Source organism: Lissotriton helveticus, chromosome 7, assembly GCF_964261635.1.
Source record: "Lissotriton helveticus chromosome 7, aLisHel1.1, whole genome shotgun sequence".
NCBI lineage: Eukaryota > Metazoa > Chordata > Amphibia > Caudata > Salamandridae > Lissotriton > Lissotriton helveticus.
The window spans coordinates 938,121,142-938,138,289 of NC_136068.1; the positions used below are offsets into that span (position 1 = coordinate 938,121,142).

General features: G+C 41.2%; 1 protein-coding gene across 10 annotated transcripts in view; it reads right to left on the reverse strand.

Moving 5' to 3' along the window:
- ARAP3 (ArfGAP with RhoGAP domain, ankyrin repeat and PH domain 3) overlaps nucleotides 1-17,148 on the reverse strand; it is a 680,145-nt gene that overhangs the window by 453,323 nt on the left and 209,674 nt on the right. For all 10 annotated transcript variants that reach the window (XM_078653517.1, XM_078653514.1, XM_078653516.1 and 7 more), the window contains 2 exons: nucleotides 9,013-9,077; nucleotides 2,790-3,056 (listed from right to left, as the gene is read on the reverse strand). In XM_078653517.1, coding sequence (XP_078509643.1) covers nucleotides 2,790-3,056; nucleotides 9,013-9,077 — 332 coding nt within the window. The remainder of the gene's footprint in view (nucleotides 1-2,789; nucleotides 3,057-9,012; nucleotides 9,078-17,148) is intronic.

The window sequence follows — 17,148 nt, forward strand, 5'->3', positions numbered from 1 at the left end:
TAGGGGGATCTCTGGGCTAAAGGGAGAAATATGCCCTATGCACCCTGTTGAATTGAATAGTTGTTTAAGCCACTGTACTGTATGGAGGTTGACACCACAGTATAGCTTCATGTTATGGAGATCGGGCTGTCTTCTTTATTTATTTCTATTTTTGTGTCAATTTGTTTATTTAAGTTACTATCAGTGTTGATGGTTTCACTCTCATCCACAAAGAAACGCCTGAGGACATTTGAGTTTAAACTAGATCACTTTAGTCATTACAAACTGCCTTGCTTTTTGTACATGGCATTGAACTGCTTGGTAGGTGCATTGTATTAGGTCATATATGCAATTTAATGATAGTTTGCTTTAATGGAAACTAATTTAAAAAATTGCAAAATAATAAAATCCGAAATCATAACAGAAAATTGTTGATCCCTCCTTCATAGGAATTAACAGATGATTCTTATTACTTGTCAGAAATGGTAGGTAGGAATAAAGAAGCTGCTGTTTCAGGCACATGAAACCACTAAGTCTCAAGTCTCTTTTACACAGACTTCATGTATTCTGGACATGGTTGCAGTAGTTACTTGATTAAGACCCGATAGATTTTTCTAGGGAGTGAGGGGTGTGTGACAACAGGTTTTTGGAGTCAGACTCACCAAAAAACCTCTGGAAGCTGGATAAAGGTGGGGTTTGAAAGGGATCATTTAAAGAACCTATTCTTCTGGCACTATAGACATTAAGCACCATTGTAAAATCAGCAACACAGAAAACATCCATAATTGTACCAAAAGCGCTTTGCAGAAAGCCTTGGGCCTTAGAAGGCAAGTCTGTTTTAATTGATACAAGACAATCCTAGTTTACTCTGTGTATAAATTCAGTATCCTCTGTGAGCTTTCCCTGTGCATTCATTAGCCTCTGAAACTCCCTTCTCCTTAGTCTGTCATCATAGTAGGTATTAAGAAGGTTTTCACACACTGGTTTTCCTTTTTATAAATTTAATTTTTTTTAGTGAAATTAATGCCTTTGCCACATTGCGCTCTTTCACCATTCCCATAGTGTACAGATGTTCACATTCTTGCACCTTCCCTCAGATGATGCATGGTGTGACCACGTACCATTTTGAATCCTTTGGCAATCTTTAATCGTTTTCTGTCCTTATAGATGGACCATAATAATGTTAATTCTTTCTGCGTTGGAGAAAGAAAAGTAAGACAATTCCTTGGAGGTATTTACCCATTGCAAAATATCCTTTCATTCCTCCTACATAGGCATGTGTGGAGCTTGGAGAGCAATGCTTTCATGGAAAAGCACAGGTCAAAACATGCTAAACCTCATTAAACAATGTATTCTGTTAGTGCAAAGGACTGGGAAAGAAATAAATTCCATTTGTTTCCGCCACTGAAATGCAGATGGCCATGTATCAGCAGTCGAGAGGGCTGGGGGTAAATACAGGACTGGACACTACCCACATGTAATGGGCATCTTTGCCTAGTTTGCTGGTTTCCCAGGACCGGGCCTACTTGTCTATAGGTTGTGTAATCCAAAGTAACCGTAAAATATTACAACTATTCTTTAATATCTACAAGTTAACAGCAGTTACTTACTCTTGTCTTGAAGCAAGGTGGATTCTGTTGTGAACACCGAAAATTGAACATTGAGTTTTCCTAGCTATCTGCAAAGTTGTATTTCTGAGATGCTACACTTTTATATTTTTCTATAGTCAATGGCCTGAATTCCTAAACTATTTGTAAAGTCTAGAAACGAGATCAAGATTTAAGTAAACACTTTACTGCCTTCCCAATGCGACCATTTGCCAGGTCAAGCAGATCAGAATATACATCAACAGTTGAATTCTTTATGACACTGGAGTGCGGCTCAAATTTCCACTAGAGACAAAGGGGTGCCACTTTGTTGTTCTAACACTAAATCAATTACCTTTGAAGTGGAAAGGTGGAGCGGGGAAAGAAAGGATAACAGAAAATCAACATTGCTGCACAATGATTAAACTAAATGTGACTTGGACAGTCCAAAATAAATACCTAAAACTAGTTATGTCACACTGTCGTGCAACAGTCCCAGATTACCAAATAGGCAAAGTAGGCACCGGCCTATGGACCCCCTCCTTTTAGGAGCCCCGCAACAACGGATCAAAATAATATTGATTTGATTTTGAAAGAAAGTTACAATCAAGCTTTCTTCAATTGTTTCCAAAAGATAGAAAAAAACTGAACAACTCAAAGAAACAAAAACTTTAAATTACTGACTCCACAAATAGTTGGTAAAATAAAATTGTGTTAGGAGATAATTTGCGAGGTGGGCCTCGAAATTTCGTCTGACTTGGCGCCTTCAACGGGTTTAAGCCAGCCTAAACAGTGAGATGCACTGTCCAAAAGCAAAGCTCTCCATATCCCCAATCTCCCACTTATGGGTATTCAGTAAAGATCCCAAACTTTTCAACCAGTGTTTGTGGAGTACTTTCATCACGATGAAGAAGAATCATAGACTTGAACAAAAGCTGGGATTTCCACAGAGCCATAAAAAGACCATTGTATTCCTTCCAGTGAAGAGTACTACCCAAAAAAAAAGTAGATGAAAATCATATGTGCAGTTCTTCATGTAGTCAACAGGATTGTTACTGCCAGATGAAAATATAGCAACCAGTTTTTGTCCTACTGAATACATTTCCTAACAAGGAATTACACATCTTCAGATCACCCTATAGGTCTGACTAAAACTGTCCCTGTAAAATGTCCTTTTTCAGGGTGAGATCTCTCTGGTTTCAGATTTCCAGATGCACAACCTACCCTTGTGGGGAGAGTTTGTCCAACCAGCCGCTGTGAATAGGTCTGGATCGGTCGGTAAGTGAAGTAAAACTTGCATAGGGCGATATCGTCAGGTCATCCAAGATTTCATCTGGATACAGGTGAGCTGGCAGGCTGAACCTGCCTGTATTGACCTTCGGGACATCCACCGTGGAATAGCCTTCAGATTCGTTTTGCACAATCTGGGCGATAAGTTTAGATGCATTTCTGTCTGCAGCACTCTTCTCATTGCACATTTCATAATCATTCCTGCAAAAGAAGGTAAGAGTGTAATGTTAACTGTAACAAATATGAAAACCTCCATTAATAAATCAAGTTCCCAGCACTTTCCAGCCTTCAGTCTTGCTGAACCAAGAGTCTGCAAAATGGAAAGCCAGCAATAAATGGTTAGGATACCTCTCAAATCATATGCTAGGTGACCATCCTTCCAGGTGTACAGAGGTTTGAGTTTATAATTGTGTTATAATGCACAAAGCTGTGTACATCGTGAAACACTCTACCTGGACCAAGATATTTGAAATTCACACATGGAGCAGCATTCATACATATTTAAGGCTATTATAGGTCTGATAGACAGGCCTATGATATATATGTCTGTACTAAATATAGAGAGCACCAAAGACTAAGCAGCTCTATTAGTGTACAGTGGGCGACTTACTAGCCTGCCTAGTTGTGCATACCCACCCGGTGCAATCTGCGACCCCCGCTGCTTTGACTGGGATTATTTGCTATAAGTGCTCATGGTAATGTAACAAAAATATTTTCAGCAATCATGCAATGCCCGCGGCCATCTAATTATTTTTTCAGAAACAATTCCACAAAGCAGAAGTTTGTTTCGGAAATACAAAAAAAAAACTCAACAGCCCCTGGGAGTTTTCTTCTTGCGACATAACAGTCCTAGGTAGGAAACATATACAACATTAGGCTAGCCGTGAATAGAATGGGCCATCCCAGTCACTGTTGCCTGCTCTCCAGTGGTGGATGGGCGTCGATCAAAGCTTCCAAAATCTGGGCAAGCTGAAGCTAATTCATCAAAAATCTTACAAGTACCCCATTTTTACATGTAAATGTAAATGTACAGGAATTTATATAGCGCAAATCACCAAGCGGTTTCTAAGTGCTTGCTTAGGGAACCTGTCCTGGTATTCCCCTGTGAGATAACCCCGGCAGGGTATCCGCAAGGTGAAAGCCAGGCATCCCACCGCGAGGGGCCGTTGTGGAGATTAAGCAAGCTATTGCCCAGAGTCGCAGAGTGTGAACCCGTGAATCGAGTAGGCACCGGAGCGAGAATTGTCGAGTCCATGGACATTTTAGGACTCAAGACCCCGCCGAGCTGGGAATTGAACCCTGGTCCCGGGCTGACCTCTGCTTCCAGGTCTGCCTCCTCTAACCAGTGAGCCACACTTCTCCAGCTGAAGTGAGAGAATCACGGGTGTGGTGGGTGAGAGAACCGCTGACATACAATAGTTTCCATGTTTCACCAAACCTCAAATGCCATAAGTCCTGCATATTACATTCCAATAGCAAGCCAGAGTCTGGCCCATAGGGTAATGGTTGACAATAGCTCATTGTCAAGAAACACTTTTAAAGTGATTTTTTTCAAATGATGCACAATCTTTATACAGTGACGATCGGAATCTTTTTTTTTTTAACTTGTGAGAGCTGTCTTTTCAGTGGTTTCTAAGAATATCCATTATTTTATTGATCTAAAGCCTAAGATCACTCTAGGGAGGGATGAAGAGAATGTTTGTCTGAAAAGTTAGGAACTCAAAATCATTGACTTCCGAAATGTTTTTAAAACTTATATTCTTATTAGCCACTAAATCTCCTGCAATTAGGCTGCCAAAATATAGCAAGTATGCTGCCAATGTGCAGCAGTTTGTAAGGAATTCTCGCGTTCTGCAAAAACTCATAGATTTCCCTGTACTCATTAACAATTCTTAATATGTTTGGGCAAGGAGTGTTCTAAATTCTGTTATATTTGAATCAGTCGCGCACTAAATGCCATTCTGTAATGTCAGACCCTGTTTGGGATGCAGGGAGACAAGGCTACTGAGAAACAGTTGTGGTGTATGAGACCATTTCCTTTTATGTCCTGGGGTCTGTCCTACTATAACTTTGCAAAATGAGCCAAGTACACACTATCCTCACTTGATTCTCAGGGTAGCAAGGGCAAGCAGCCAAAGGCACCTCAGCGAAGTAGTATGGGAGGAAGAAACTCAGAACTAAACAGCCAATCAACAGACACATTAAAGTTCTGTCAGTTCAGGGCTGTCTTATACCAAGAGAAGTGCTTTACTTATACAGTAAAGTGAAATACTACGGAAAATAGGGGTGGTCAGCTACAGGATTCTACAACTCTATGAGCTAAAATCAATATTTTCTTTCCTGCATGCCTCAGTTTCCTAACTCAATGGTGGCAGTTTCCTTCTTTTTTTTTTTTTTTTAAGTCTTTTTATTGGGAAATTAGGTGGGTTACACAGCTCCATGCCTACAACCATTTCAAGGCCGGCAGCGCTTTGAATCTGAAGGAGTTATCAGCAGATATTCAACAGTAGTATGAGGCAACTGACACAGCAAGCCGCCTACAACCTCTCAGGGCCGGCCGCGTCACAATCATTTAAGCAATAATGAAATATACGTGTGCATGGTGGAACCCATAACAAGATAAAAAAAATTATTTTTTTTAAAGTGCAACAGGTACAGTGGTTCTTCGTGAACTCGGGTCAGAAGTCATTAATTCACTTAGTAATGGTCAAGAAGATGCAACACCCAATAAGCCTCATAATGTTATACAGATAAGACTGACATAAGGCAAACAGGAGAGTACAGAAGGGACGAAAGAGGGTGACCAGGGGGGCTTCCGCGTGTAATACAGTCACACAGGGGCTATCAGTATAATCGAAATGTCGGTCAGGAAACGGCCTGTAGGACGATCAGTCCAATGACCCGGTATGCATAAAGAAACCACTTATAATGTAGCGTCAGCAGGTGGTTGGACGTCTGTCTCTGTACGGGATAACAGATAAGCTGCAAATGGCGCCCATATGTCCCTGGGTCGTGAATTGGTAGGGAGATGTTTTGCATAAATGTTGAGGTGTTCCTGACAATGTAAGGCAGTTTCCTTCTTGCTACAGTGGCCTAGCACTGTGGTTAGAGCCCCAATCCTTCAACCAAATGCAGTGCAGTAGGGACATCTAGGGTGAGAATCAGCCCAGGTGAGAGTTCATTATTTGGCTTTAAATGTGCAATCTCTTAGTGTGGGGACCAGCAGGACAGTTCAGTTTGTATCTTGTAGAACAATTTGTATCAGCACTCATAACACTTTGAAACGTGAAGTTCTAGAACAACACACATTCTCTCCTAAGGCTGCATGTATTCCCTGTCAGTAAAAACACAGTTCAGCGGTGGGCTTGTCGCAGTGCGGACTTCACAGTCGAACAGCCCGTGTCTCTCTGTCAGTGGGAGCAGGGTCACGGTGGTGACCTCTTGTATCACATTGCTGAATGAATGGTACTGCAGGCCTTGCTCAACTGTCATCGGTGTTCAGCCGATGCCGCCCCAAGTCATCAGATGTGCCTCTGCTACGACAGTGATGACGTCTTTGTCAATAGTACATTGGAAGCAGCAGAACGTGACCCTTGGGTTATGGTGGAGATGCCAGACAGCATGCTGCTACTTCTGGGGTGGCTGGTGCTTCTCAAATTTTGCATTATGAACCACAAGGGGGAAGCAGGGTGATCTTGTTCTAGCAGGGTGGGCATCAGACAAACTCTTGAACACAAGTTGATTTCTTCTGGGTGTTCCATGTACCAGCAACAGGGCTGGGTATCTCATTCTGGACAGGCTCTCCTTCTTCAGGGCCAGGCAATATTTTTCTCACTGAGCAGACAGGTTTCCAGGTGCAAAGCAGATGCAAAGATTCTCCAGCAAGTTGATTAGACTCCAGCTGATGTCCTCTGACCAATGAGAGGCTGGCTGTCAGACTGACAGCCCCCTTGGATCACAACACCTATTCAGAGTACTCTGTGGAGCAATTCTTTCTTTTGTCAATAAGAAATTGGAACTGGAACAAAGTGGGGGTTGTTTGGATCTCACCTATAAACTAATTTTCCAGACAGGGGATGTTGATCCGTAGTCTAAAGTCCTAGAAATGGTTTATAGTGGTTCCCCCCCTTTGAAATCATATCCTGGCTGTAGTTCAAATAAATGCCATGTGCTAGGTAATGGGCCTCAGAGCAGGTAGCGATTATGCTGGTTCCAACCAGATGTATCCAAAATGTTGGCATAATGAAGTGTGAACGTTCTGCACCATGCTGTTAGCAGCCTTCCTGAATTAGCAATCAGAGAAAGACAAAGCAGCAGGCCCTTCCTAGAAACTTCCTCACCCATAACAACAGAATCTGCTAACTCACCACGCTACCCTAATATTTACAAAATGGCTGTGCTTAGGAAGGACTAATCAGAAATCCCTGTCTAAAAAGTCTTCATAATCTTTCTAAAGGTAGCACTCTATCATTCTCCCTCACTTGAGTGCCTGGTTCTCCTCCTTTCAGATTAAGGAATGCAGGCAACACCTTAAAGTTTTCTGAGGAACTTGTATCCCTTCCGCCATCTTCGGCTATGTCAAACAAGGGGGTAACCTATATGCATTCCACTGGACCCAGCAATCAGACTCTCACTGCAACACAGAGTCTTACTACCATCCACCACACACATACACACACTCAGAATGTCTGTCAATGCAAGGGTCTGGATTTAACATCTAAAGAAGACCTCTTAATGAGTGGGGCCGATAGACCATACTCCCCATGAAACAGAAAAGGGTAGGGGCAAAAGTGAGGAGGGCAAGTGGATGCAGGTATGGCATTGAGTAGGACAAGAAAGGACAATATTGTAGTCAGTTCAAATTGTGATAGGAAGCTAAACAAATGGAATTGAAAGATAACCCCCATGTGCTGTGCCTTTATGTATATGGTCCAAGATAAAATTATTGTATATTTTAACCTATTTAGTTGTATTTTCCTGATGCTTTCATGCCTTGAATTCCTTCTTGGATGCATCAAAACCATTAAAACAAGTCATAAATGATATTCAACCAGTTATCAATGACTGAATACAAGATATTTGTACACATGAAGGCACATAAAAATATTGATCGATAAAGACTCAATCCACACCTTTGAAGCCAACTGGGGAAGATTTGTAGATTTACGTGAGCACTCAGATTCTATAATCATCACTTGCATTGCATCATTTTAGTTTATTTTATGTCTCTCTGAATAAGCACCACTTCGCCATTGACCCCTCAATTTATTTTCTTCCTGGTGCGTTTTGTGTGTTACTGCCCGATGTGTCAACTACTCTAGTGCATTGTATTGAAAGGAGAGTTAGGGATGTTTGTTGCACATGAACGTTTTTGTGCTACCAGTACTTTTTTTATTATCTTGTTTATTTAATTAATAAAATGTAAAGTGAATGAATAACCACATATGAATCCATCAATCGAATCCAGCTGATCAAAACACCGTACAAGATACACTCTCTCTGTAGTTTTGGTTCTGGCTTCCAACTTACAAAAAGTAAGTGACCTATTCACAGTCGCGGCTCGCATGACTCGGAGGTGGGTGGCGGGGTTGCCTGGGGGGGGTGGTTAAAAAATAAATTTTAAAAACGTACCTTACCGGGTGCTACGCCGCCTCCGCTTGTGGCCGGATCCCTTTTCCTGCTGCTGAACAGGTATCCTCCCTCCTCTGCCCTAAGCCAATCACAACGTTGCAATGGTAGCATTGTGATTGGTGGGGACAGTGCCCAGCCGGGCGCCTGTAGGGAGGCCAATTTTTCTATGTAGGGTGCATGCAACCTACATAGAGAAAATGTGGAGTGCGCATGACTGGTTTGGTCGGCCCCAGAGGGTTGACCTAACAGTCAGGGCACTCAGAGTAGGCAAGCCACTCCTCCCCGACCCACCCACCCGCCCGCCCCCAACCAGGCATACCCTCCCACCCACCCCCAACCAGGCATACCCTGCCTTCTGCTTTCTCACAGCGCAAGAAGCAGAAACATAAAATGTTTTTTAAAATACCATTTTATGTTTTTGCTTCTCGCACTGTAAGAAAGCAGTGGGGCGAGGCTTCTCCGCCCTAATGGAGGAGCCGTTCCTGCATATTCACATAGTAAAAAGTGATATGGAAGAATGTCTTACTCTAGTTCCTTAGCTAATGTTGAAGTCGGCGTTGAGGAGTATGCTCTCACTGGATTCTTCACAGCCTGCAGAGGACAGAATGGTATTTAGCCTTAAAACACTTGTTTTACAAGTTTTTACTTTCAATTACAATAAGATCTTATCAAGTGTAAATGTTCAAGTGGATTATTCTGAGCGGACTGATTATGAATTTGTAGGGAAAGTGTGCATAGAAGATGCAATATTTGGTACCACAAATTTTATGCGAGAACAAAACCCAAATCAAATTAGTGGAAGAACACTGTCTTGTATGTCTTGAGGTTCAAGGAAATGTGCAGCAATACTACCAGAACACTGTAGACAGGACAATAAAACATATATTAATTTGTATGCCTTTTTATGACTACAGCCAGACATGTTTGCAGTGGTACCTAAATATTAGCTGTTCCTCTTATGGGAATCCTTTACCTTTATCCACCAGACCACTCATTTACTAAGTCGTTGAACACACAGAAAAAAACAATGGTGCTCATTGACTGACAGTTATACTGATGTAGTATAAGTAGACAATTGAATGACAGCATGACTTTCTAAATGAAGTTTAGGGTACCAGAGTCCAGCGCCGGTGATGGTTAAAAAGAAAAAAATACACTAGTGTTATTCTATAGACAAGAACTGTGAACGCCAAAGAGTCAAGCATTGCCAGTACATCATTCCGTATTGCCGCAAAAGCAGCAGATTATGGGTGATTTCAGCCTAAGCAAGCAAGTTGTTTTGGGTAAAAAGATTCCAGTTTTAGAACAACACTTCAAATATAAAACTCCAATTGGTTGTCATGATACTTTTTTAAAAAGTCAACTCCAAATGCATTGGTGGCTCTTGGCAGAGGGCCTCAGGGCTCCGTCCACCAAGCTTTGTAAGTTATGTGGATGGTAACTGCGAGGAGCAATTAACAGACCGCACATTTCCTAATCTTTGTTTTTCCTAATTAACCAAAGGTCCTATTGTTAATTAGGAAATACAAATCCCAAGCTGTACTTCTTTCTTGGCTGACACAAACGTGAGGCAGCCAGGCACATTCAAAGAGGCACATGCGCTTGTGAGTATGAGCCAAATCGTGTTTCATTTATTAATGTTTCGTTCTACAGCAGGCTTAAGGCTGACCTAGTGCCAGCCCTGGCCTACAATTCTTGGGCGTCTCAGGAGGCTCCCCACTAATGACACTCAGCAGCGTCACATTTTAAAGCAGCTCTGGGCATCTAGTGAATATGCCCCATGTTTCCCTCGGCTGCTGTCAATCACACATGTTGTTTGAGACACCTGTTGTAAGTAGATTAGGTAGGCAGCAGGACACGTCTTCAGGTTATTAAGATAGATTTATTGAAGAAAGTATGAATATACAACAACACCCACCATTTTCCAAGTTGTCACAGGGTGGTATGGGTTCAGCCAGTATCACTGACCACTCCCCTACCCCTCCTCCCCCCTCCCACCCGCTGGGATGATTTAAGACAGGGTGGACTTACAGCAATCTTCCTGTGTGTGTCAGCTGTATCCCAACACTGTCGGATCCACCTTTAAGGCTCAAAGCGAACACGATGAGGCATTCAGAAAATCAAAATCCTATGTGGCAATGAAGTCATTTACACAGTTGAGAGCGCCCTGAAATACGTGAGCTCAGAATGGGCACTGTATAAAAGGAAAACTTGTTGTATAGAGCACTTCCAGTGCACACGTATTTCAAGAAACTCTCATATCTGCTAATAAAGTCACTGGCACATTTGAGCACGCATTGAAATACGAGAATTCCGGATGGGTGCTGTCCTAAAGGACACCTTTTGGTACAACACATATTGCACTCAAATATTTCAACACACTCTCATATATGCTAATTACGTCATTAGCACATATGAGATTGCATTGAATTTCGAAAGATCAGAAAGGGTGCTGAACAAACGGAAACCTTTTTTGTATAGCGCCGCATCCTGGGCTTAGCTACCAGCTTACTCTGGCCAAATGTAATAATTATCACCATAAAGACCCACTAGGCACAACATTTACCCTCTTAAGGGATGGGGATGAGGATGGCCCATCATCTGTCGCTGCAAACATCTATAGGACACATTGTACTCAGTGTTCTGCTGTTTATTTAGATTCTAACACTAATTATTATCCAACTAGCATGGGTAGTAATTGCACTTTTTGGAGAGAAGCACGATATGCTTAGTATGGGTTCTAAACTGATATTATCCTATGGAACATTACTATCAAACCAGCAACAAAATGGCAAGATTGTAAAAGCAGAGTTTAACATTTCCCAAAATAGTTTCAATATTTTTTGTAAAGTGAATGTGGTTTTGTGAAACAGGAAACCTATTAGTTTCTTAACTGTTGGTGTAGTTTTGCAGCTTGAAGAATTTTCTGAATTCACATGCAACACATTATTCCGCCATCTAGTTGTTTGGTCCGGAATTGTTGTATTTTCTCTTTTTTTTTTTGTGGGCATCGACATACCACCATTTGATGTCCTCTTGCCACCATCTTCGGACTCTTTTTTTTTCCTCATCCTTCCTGGCAGAGGAGGGTGCGCTCGCTAGGAAATCCCGAAAATTCTTCAAGCTGCAAAACTACACCGACAGGTAAGAAACTATTCGTTTTGCAGCATGAATCTTTTCGGTATTCACATGCTGTGCATAGACTTTGCCGCTAAGGGACCAATTAAATCAACTGAATACTAAGACAAGTTTATAAATTACCTGTCTAATTCTATTGCTTATTGTGGAATAAATCTATACAGTTTTAATATGTCAGTTACCCGCTAGTCCTTCAATAAATCGATTACATCCACCGGATATGTCTTTCTTTTAAGAAAATTTGTTTTATTTTCAAATATTGTTATATATTCATTTTTTGCTTCACGTTCTTTTATATAATATAAACACATATATTACACTATTTACAAGTGAATACAATCAACATACATCAATATCTACAAAGCATTGGAAATAATAGGTTAAACATTCACTCATTATTTCTCATAGCCCTTATACTTTGCATGGATGCTCTATCTCTTGTTATCTCAAGAGCATTCCTAATTGCACAGGTACACCTACACGACGCAGTATTTAAGAGATCCTTATTTGATCCTAATCATGATTAGGATCTAGCGGGTAATTGACATATTAAAACTGTATAGATTTATTCCACAATAAGCAATAGAATTAGACAGGTAATTTATAAACTTGTCTTAGTATTCAGTTGATTTAATTGGTCCCTTAGCATCAGATTTTGTGTTTATGTTTATTGTTCCCAGGTGTATTTTGGGTTAGAGAGGGAATACCCCCCTTTTTTTCGTGCATAGACTTTGCAGCGGTTTGCTAATCTTGTGGTGGCTGAGCGGAAGATGAGCTTTGGATTAAGAATAGATGTTGTAAGACTTTTTGTCATACTTGCGCTTCCTTATTCATGTGAATGTCCACACAGTAATGTCTTGGGAATGTTTGCACTGAAGACCATGTTGCAGCCATGCAAATGGTTTGAATTGGAGTATTTGCTAGAAAGGCGATGGTAGCTTCTTTCTTCCTTGTTGAGTGAGCCCAAGGGGTACTTTGTAATGTTTGTCCCATTTGTTGGTTGAATAACTGTATGGCTTGTGCAATCCATCTTGCAATGGTGTTATTGATTACAGGTCTTCCCAAAAAGCTATTAGCAAAAGATACAAAGAATTGCTTTGTGTTTCTGTATTCCTTGGTTCTTTCAATCTAATACATGACCACTCTTCAAGCGTCAACCGTGTGCAAAGCTTTCTCTGCTTGTGTTTTTGGATTTTGAAAGAAACTTGGTATTTGTATACTCTGGTTTATGTGGAATTTTGATACTACCTTTGGTATAAATTGTGGATCTGTTCTCATGACAATTTTGTTGGTATGTATTTGGAAGTAGGGTTCCTGTAGTGTTAGCGATTTTAGTTCTCTAACTATACGTAGAGATGTTATTGCCGCTAAAAAGGCTGTCTTTAATGTGAGCATTTGTGGCGTTGCTTTGGGTAATGATTTCAATGGTGCCTTCATCATTTGTGAAAGAACTATATTCAAGTTCCATGTGGGTGCTGGCACCATTTTTGAAGGTGCGATTATTTTTGCTCCTTCTAGTAACCATTTGACCACATGAGAAGTGAAGAAACTTTCCCTGTTTCACCTCTTGTATATGCTACAATTGCTGATAAGTTCATTTTTAATGATGTGTAGCACAGTTTACTCTGTAGTAAATGGGTTATGTACTTTATCACTGTTCTCTCCTTTGTCATCTTTTTTGAAAGATGTTTTTTAAGGCACCATTTTGTATATCTTTTCCATTTTGCTGTGTAACATTTTCTTGTTGTTGGTTTTCTAGCTTTTCTTAGAACAGCCATTGTGTTTCTGGCAGTATGAGATGCGCAAATTCTACGTCTTCTGGAGCGATGCTGCTAGGCTTAAGCTTTCAAGGTCTGGGTGAACTACCTTTCCATTTTGTATTGTTAGTAAGTCTTGCTTTTCTGGTAATTTGTGCATTGTTCCCTGAGATATCTCCATTATCTCTGAGAACCAAGTCCGCCTGGCCCACTGTGGTGCAATGAGAATCATTGTTATTTGGTGCCTGATTTTGCATTTGTTGATCACCCTGTTCAGTAGTAGTATTGGGGGAAAAGCATAAGCAAATATCTCTGGCCAGCCTATCCATAGCGCATTCCCTAGGGACCGATTGCAAGGTTGCCTGGATGCGAAGCTTTGGAATTTTGCATTTTGGGGTGTTGTAAATAGGTCTATTTGTGGTGTCCCCCTTTCCTGAAAATCTTTTGGAGTTCCAATTGATTCAGTTCCCACTCGTGGGATGACGACGTGTGTCTGCTCAGTTTGCCTGCTTCTACATTGTCCTTTCCTGGTAGGTGTATTGCTACTATGTCTATGTTCTTTGAAATTTCCCAGATCCAAAACTCTTGAGCTAGAGTTGAGAGTTCTACAGACCGAGTTCCTCCTTGCTTTTTAATGTAAAACAGGGTGGTTGTGTTGCATGTTTATATAAACACCTTCTTTCCGTAGAGCTCTTACTGAAAAGCTTTTAAGGCTAAGAACACTGTTTTTTTTAAGTTCAAGAAATTTTATTGGAATAATTATAGACAAAATAAGCAAAATACATCTGCAAAACAAGTACATAGTAATGAGCTTAAATACTTGAATGAATAAGAACACTGTTTTTAACTGAGAGATATTGAAGTGTTTCACTGCATCTTGCTGTGTCCACAATCCCCTCACTGTGAGGTTGTTCATGTGGGGTCCCCATCCTATCTGGGAAGCATCTGTTGTTATGGGCACCTGTTGGGGTTGGTTGTGTGAAAAGTCTGCCCTGTGCTATGTTTGATTTGTTCCACCATGCTACCTCCCGATGAACTACCTGCGTGACAACCACTAGATCCTCCCAACTCCCTGTTGCCTGTGACCATTGTTCTTGGAGCCATTCTTGAAATAGTTTAATGTTTAATCGAATACTGGGAATTAAAGGAATGCATGAAGCCATCATTCCTAGTAGTTTTCCCAATGTTCTCACCGTCAGAGGTTGCCTCTGCTGGTATAGATGAGTCTGCTTGGGAATGCCTTTCCTAACAATTTGTTTATTTCTGCACCTAAGAACACTTTTATTTGTTCCGGCTCTGGTAAAGATTTTTCCCAATGAATTGAAAAACTGAGTTGAACTAGTGTCTCTATCATCTGTTGTATATGCTGTTTGCAGAGAATGTAGGAGCTTGCTCTTACTAACCAGTCATCTAGATACGGGTGAACATGAATTCCTTGTCTTCTCAGATGAGCGGCTACTGCTGCTAGGCACTTTGTGAACACTCTTGGTGATGATTTTAGTCAGAATGTCAGTACTTTGAATTGGTGGTGTGTTCTGTGGACAACAAATCTTAACAGATGTTTGTGTCTTCTGTTCATAGGGATGTGTAAGTATGCATGCTTTAAATCTATGATTGCCATGTAATCTCCTTTCTGCAATAAAGGTATTACCTCTTGCAGTGTGGTCATTTTGAATGTTTGTGTTTTTATGAATTTGTTTAGAAACCTTAGGTCTAATATTGGGCGTAATGCTCCATCTACTTTTGGAATTAGGAAGTACGTGGAGTAAATGCAGTTGTTCTTTGTGTGGAACATGCTCTATTGCATGTTTTCTTTGAGGTTCCTGCACCTTTTAGAGTTGCTGAGATAATTTCCTTTTTGAATGTATCTTTTTTTTGGTCTCCTGTTTGGAGGTTGTTTGTTTAGCTCTATGCAGTAACCATACTGTATTATGTTTAAAATCCATTTGTCTGAAGTGATGTCCTTCCATTTTTGATGGAAAAGTTTGAGTCTGCCTCCTACTGGTGTAGCATGCTGGAGGAACTGTGAACTTTCAGAATGTTGTTTTTGAATAAATTGAGTCTTTGTGGGCACACTCTGTGTTGTTCTTGGTGAGTGTGCAAGTTTTTGACTGCAGTCACTTAGTTGTGGTTGTGGTCCACCTCCTTGTGGCTGGTCTCTGCCATGGCTACGCCTTCAAAAGGATTGCCTTCCTTGCTGATACTGCCAGTTCTGCTGCTGCCCTGGATGTTGACCCTGGTTTGCTCCTTGGTATGTTTGCTGATATGCAAAGAAGTAGGTTGGTGGATACCTCTACCTGCTGATCTTCTTGAGGGGGTGCTTCTACGCATGCCTCTGAATTGCAGGGTGCCCCTGGACCTTGCTGTCTCATTGTCCTTCTTTAATTGGTTGAGTTTGTCGTCAACCACACTTCCAAACAGCTGTTCACCATTGAACAGTGAGTTTATTATATTGCTTTGAAATTCTGTCTTGAAACCGGAGATTCCCAGCTATGCGGGTCTTCTTTCTATGATGCAAATCATCATTTGTCTGCTTGATGTTTCTGCTGCATCTAGTGCTGCCTTCAAACATGTGTTCGCAATGTTTTTACCTCCTTCCACTAAGTGGCTATCCCTTCTTTGGAACTGTTCTGGTAAGTTCTTTAGTAGTTCTCCTACTTCTTCCCAATGTTGATAAGCATGTCTGTTCAGTAGCGCATTAGAATTAGCTATGTGCCATTGGTTTGCCAAACTTCTCTCTACCTTTCTCCCCACAAGGTCCATCCTCTTGCTTTCTTTGTCTGGTGGATGATCCACTGTGGTTGGTACATTAGGTATTTTCCTAGCTGTGGAAGTAATAATAGAGTCAGCTGGTACTGACCCTCTGATGTATATAGGGTCCTTAGAGAATGTTTGTACGTTTTCTCTCCTCTTGGTGTGAATGCTTTGAATGTTGCAGGCTCTTTAAAGACCTCCTTTCCCTGATCCAATACACTTGGCAGCATTGAAAGGAATTGATTCCTTGATTGTGTTGGCATCAAAGTCTCTAACTGAAAACATGATTGGGGGTTTTCTTCTTCCAGCTGCACTCCATATGTTTCAGCTGCCTTTTTTATCACCTGATTGTATATCCCAATGTCATCTGGTGGTGAGTGCCTCAAAGGATATGTCTCCACAGCCTCCTCTGGTGATTCAGCATTGAGATCTTGGCATTGCAGGCCTTGAGTCTCTGAGTTCGCCGAACCCGCATACGTGTGTTCCTCATCTTTCCCCTCTTCTCTGAAGAAGAATTCTTCTTCGCCAAGTGGTTTGGGTGTCGTTGGAAGCATCAATTCCTTGACAACTTTCTACACTTCCAAGTGAATATCTTGAATTGTTTCAAGCTTTCATCAAAATCTTTATTGCACTGTAAAATACTTGCCATTTTGGCTTCCAGCCTTTTCCTCTTATTTTCCATCTCAGCCGCATGAGTTTCAGTGTCGAGACCTTCGGCCTTTCTTTTCGTGCTTGCTGACGCCGATCCTGGCTTCTTTTGACCTCTCCTTTTTTATTTTTTTTTTTAAACTTTATTGACAGGAAGGAATAGTGGTCATACAGTTGCATACAGTCGTCCGGCAATCGTTACATAATGTGTAAATCATTATTCCTACAATTGACGATCGGCCTTCCGGTAGCCCGGACTGCGCTGCCCATGGCCTCTCGAGTTCTACATCCACATTTATTGTTCGTTACAGTGTGCAATCACAGCTTTCTGATAACCCTTCCCTCATGTATCAGTGATGTCAGCA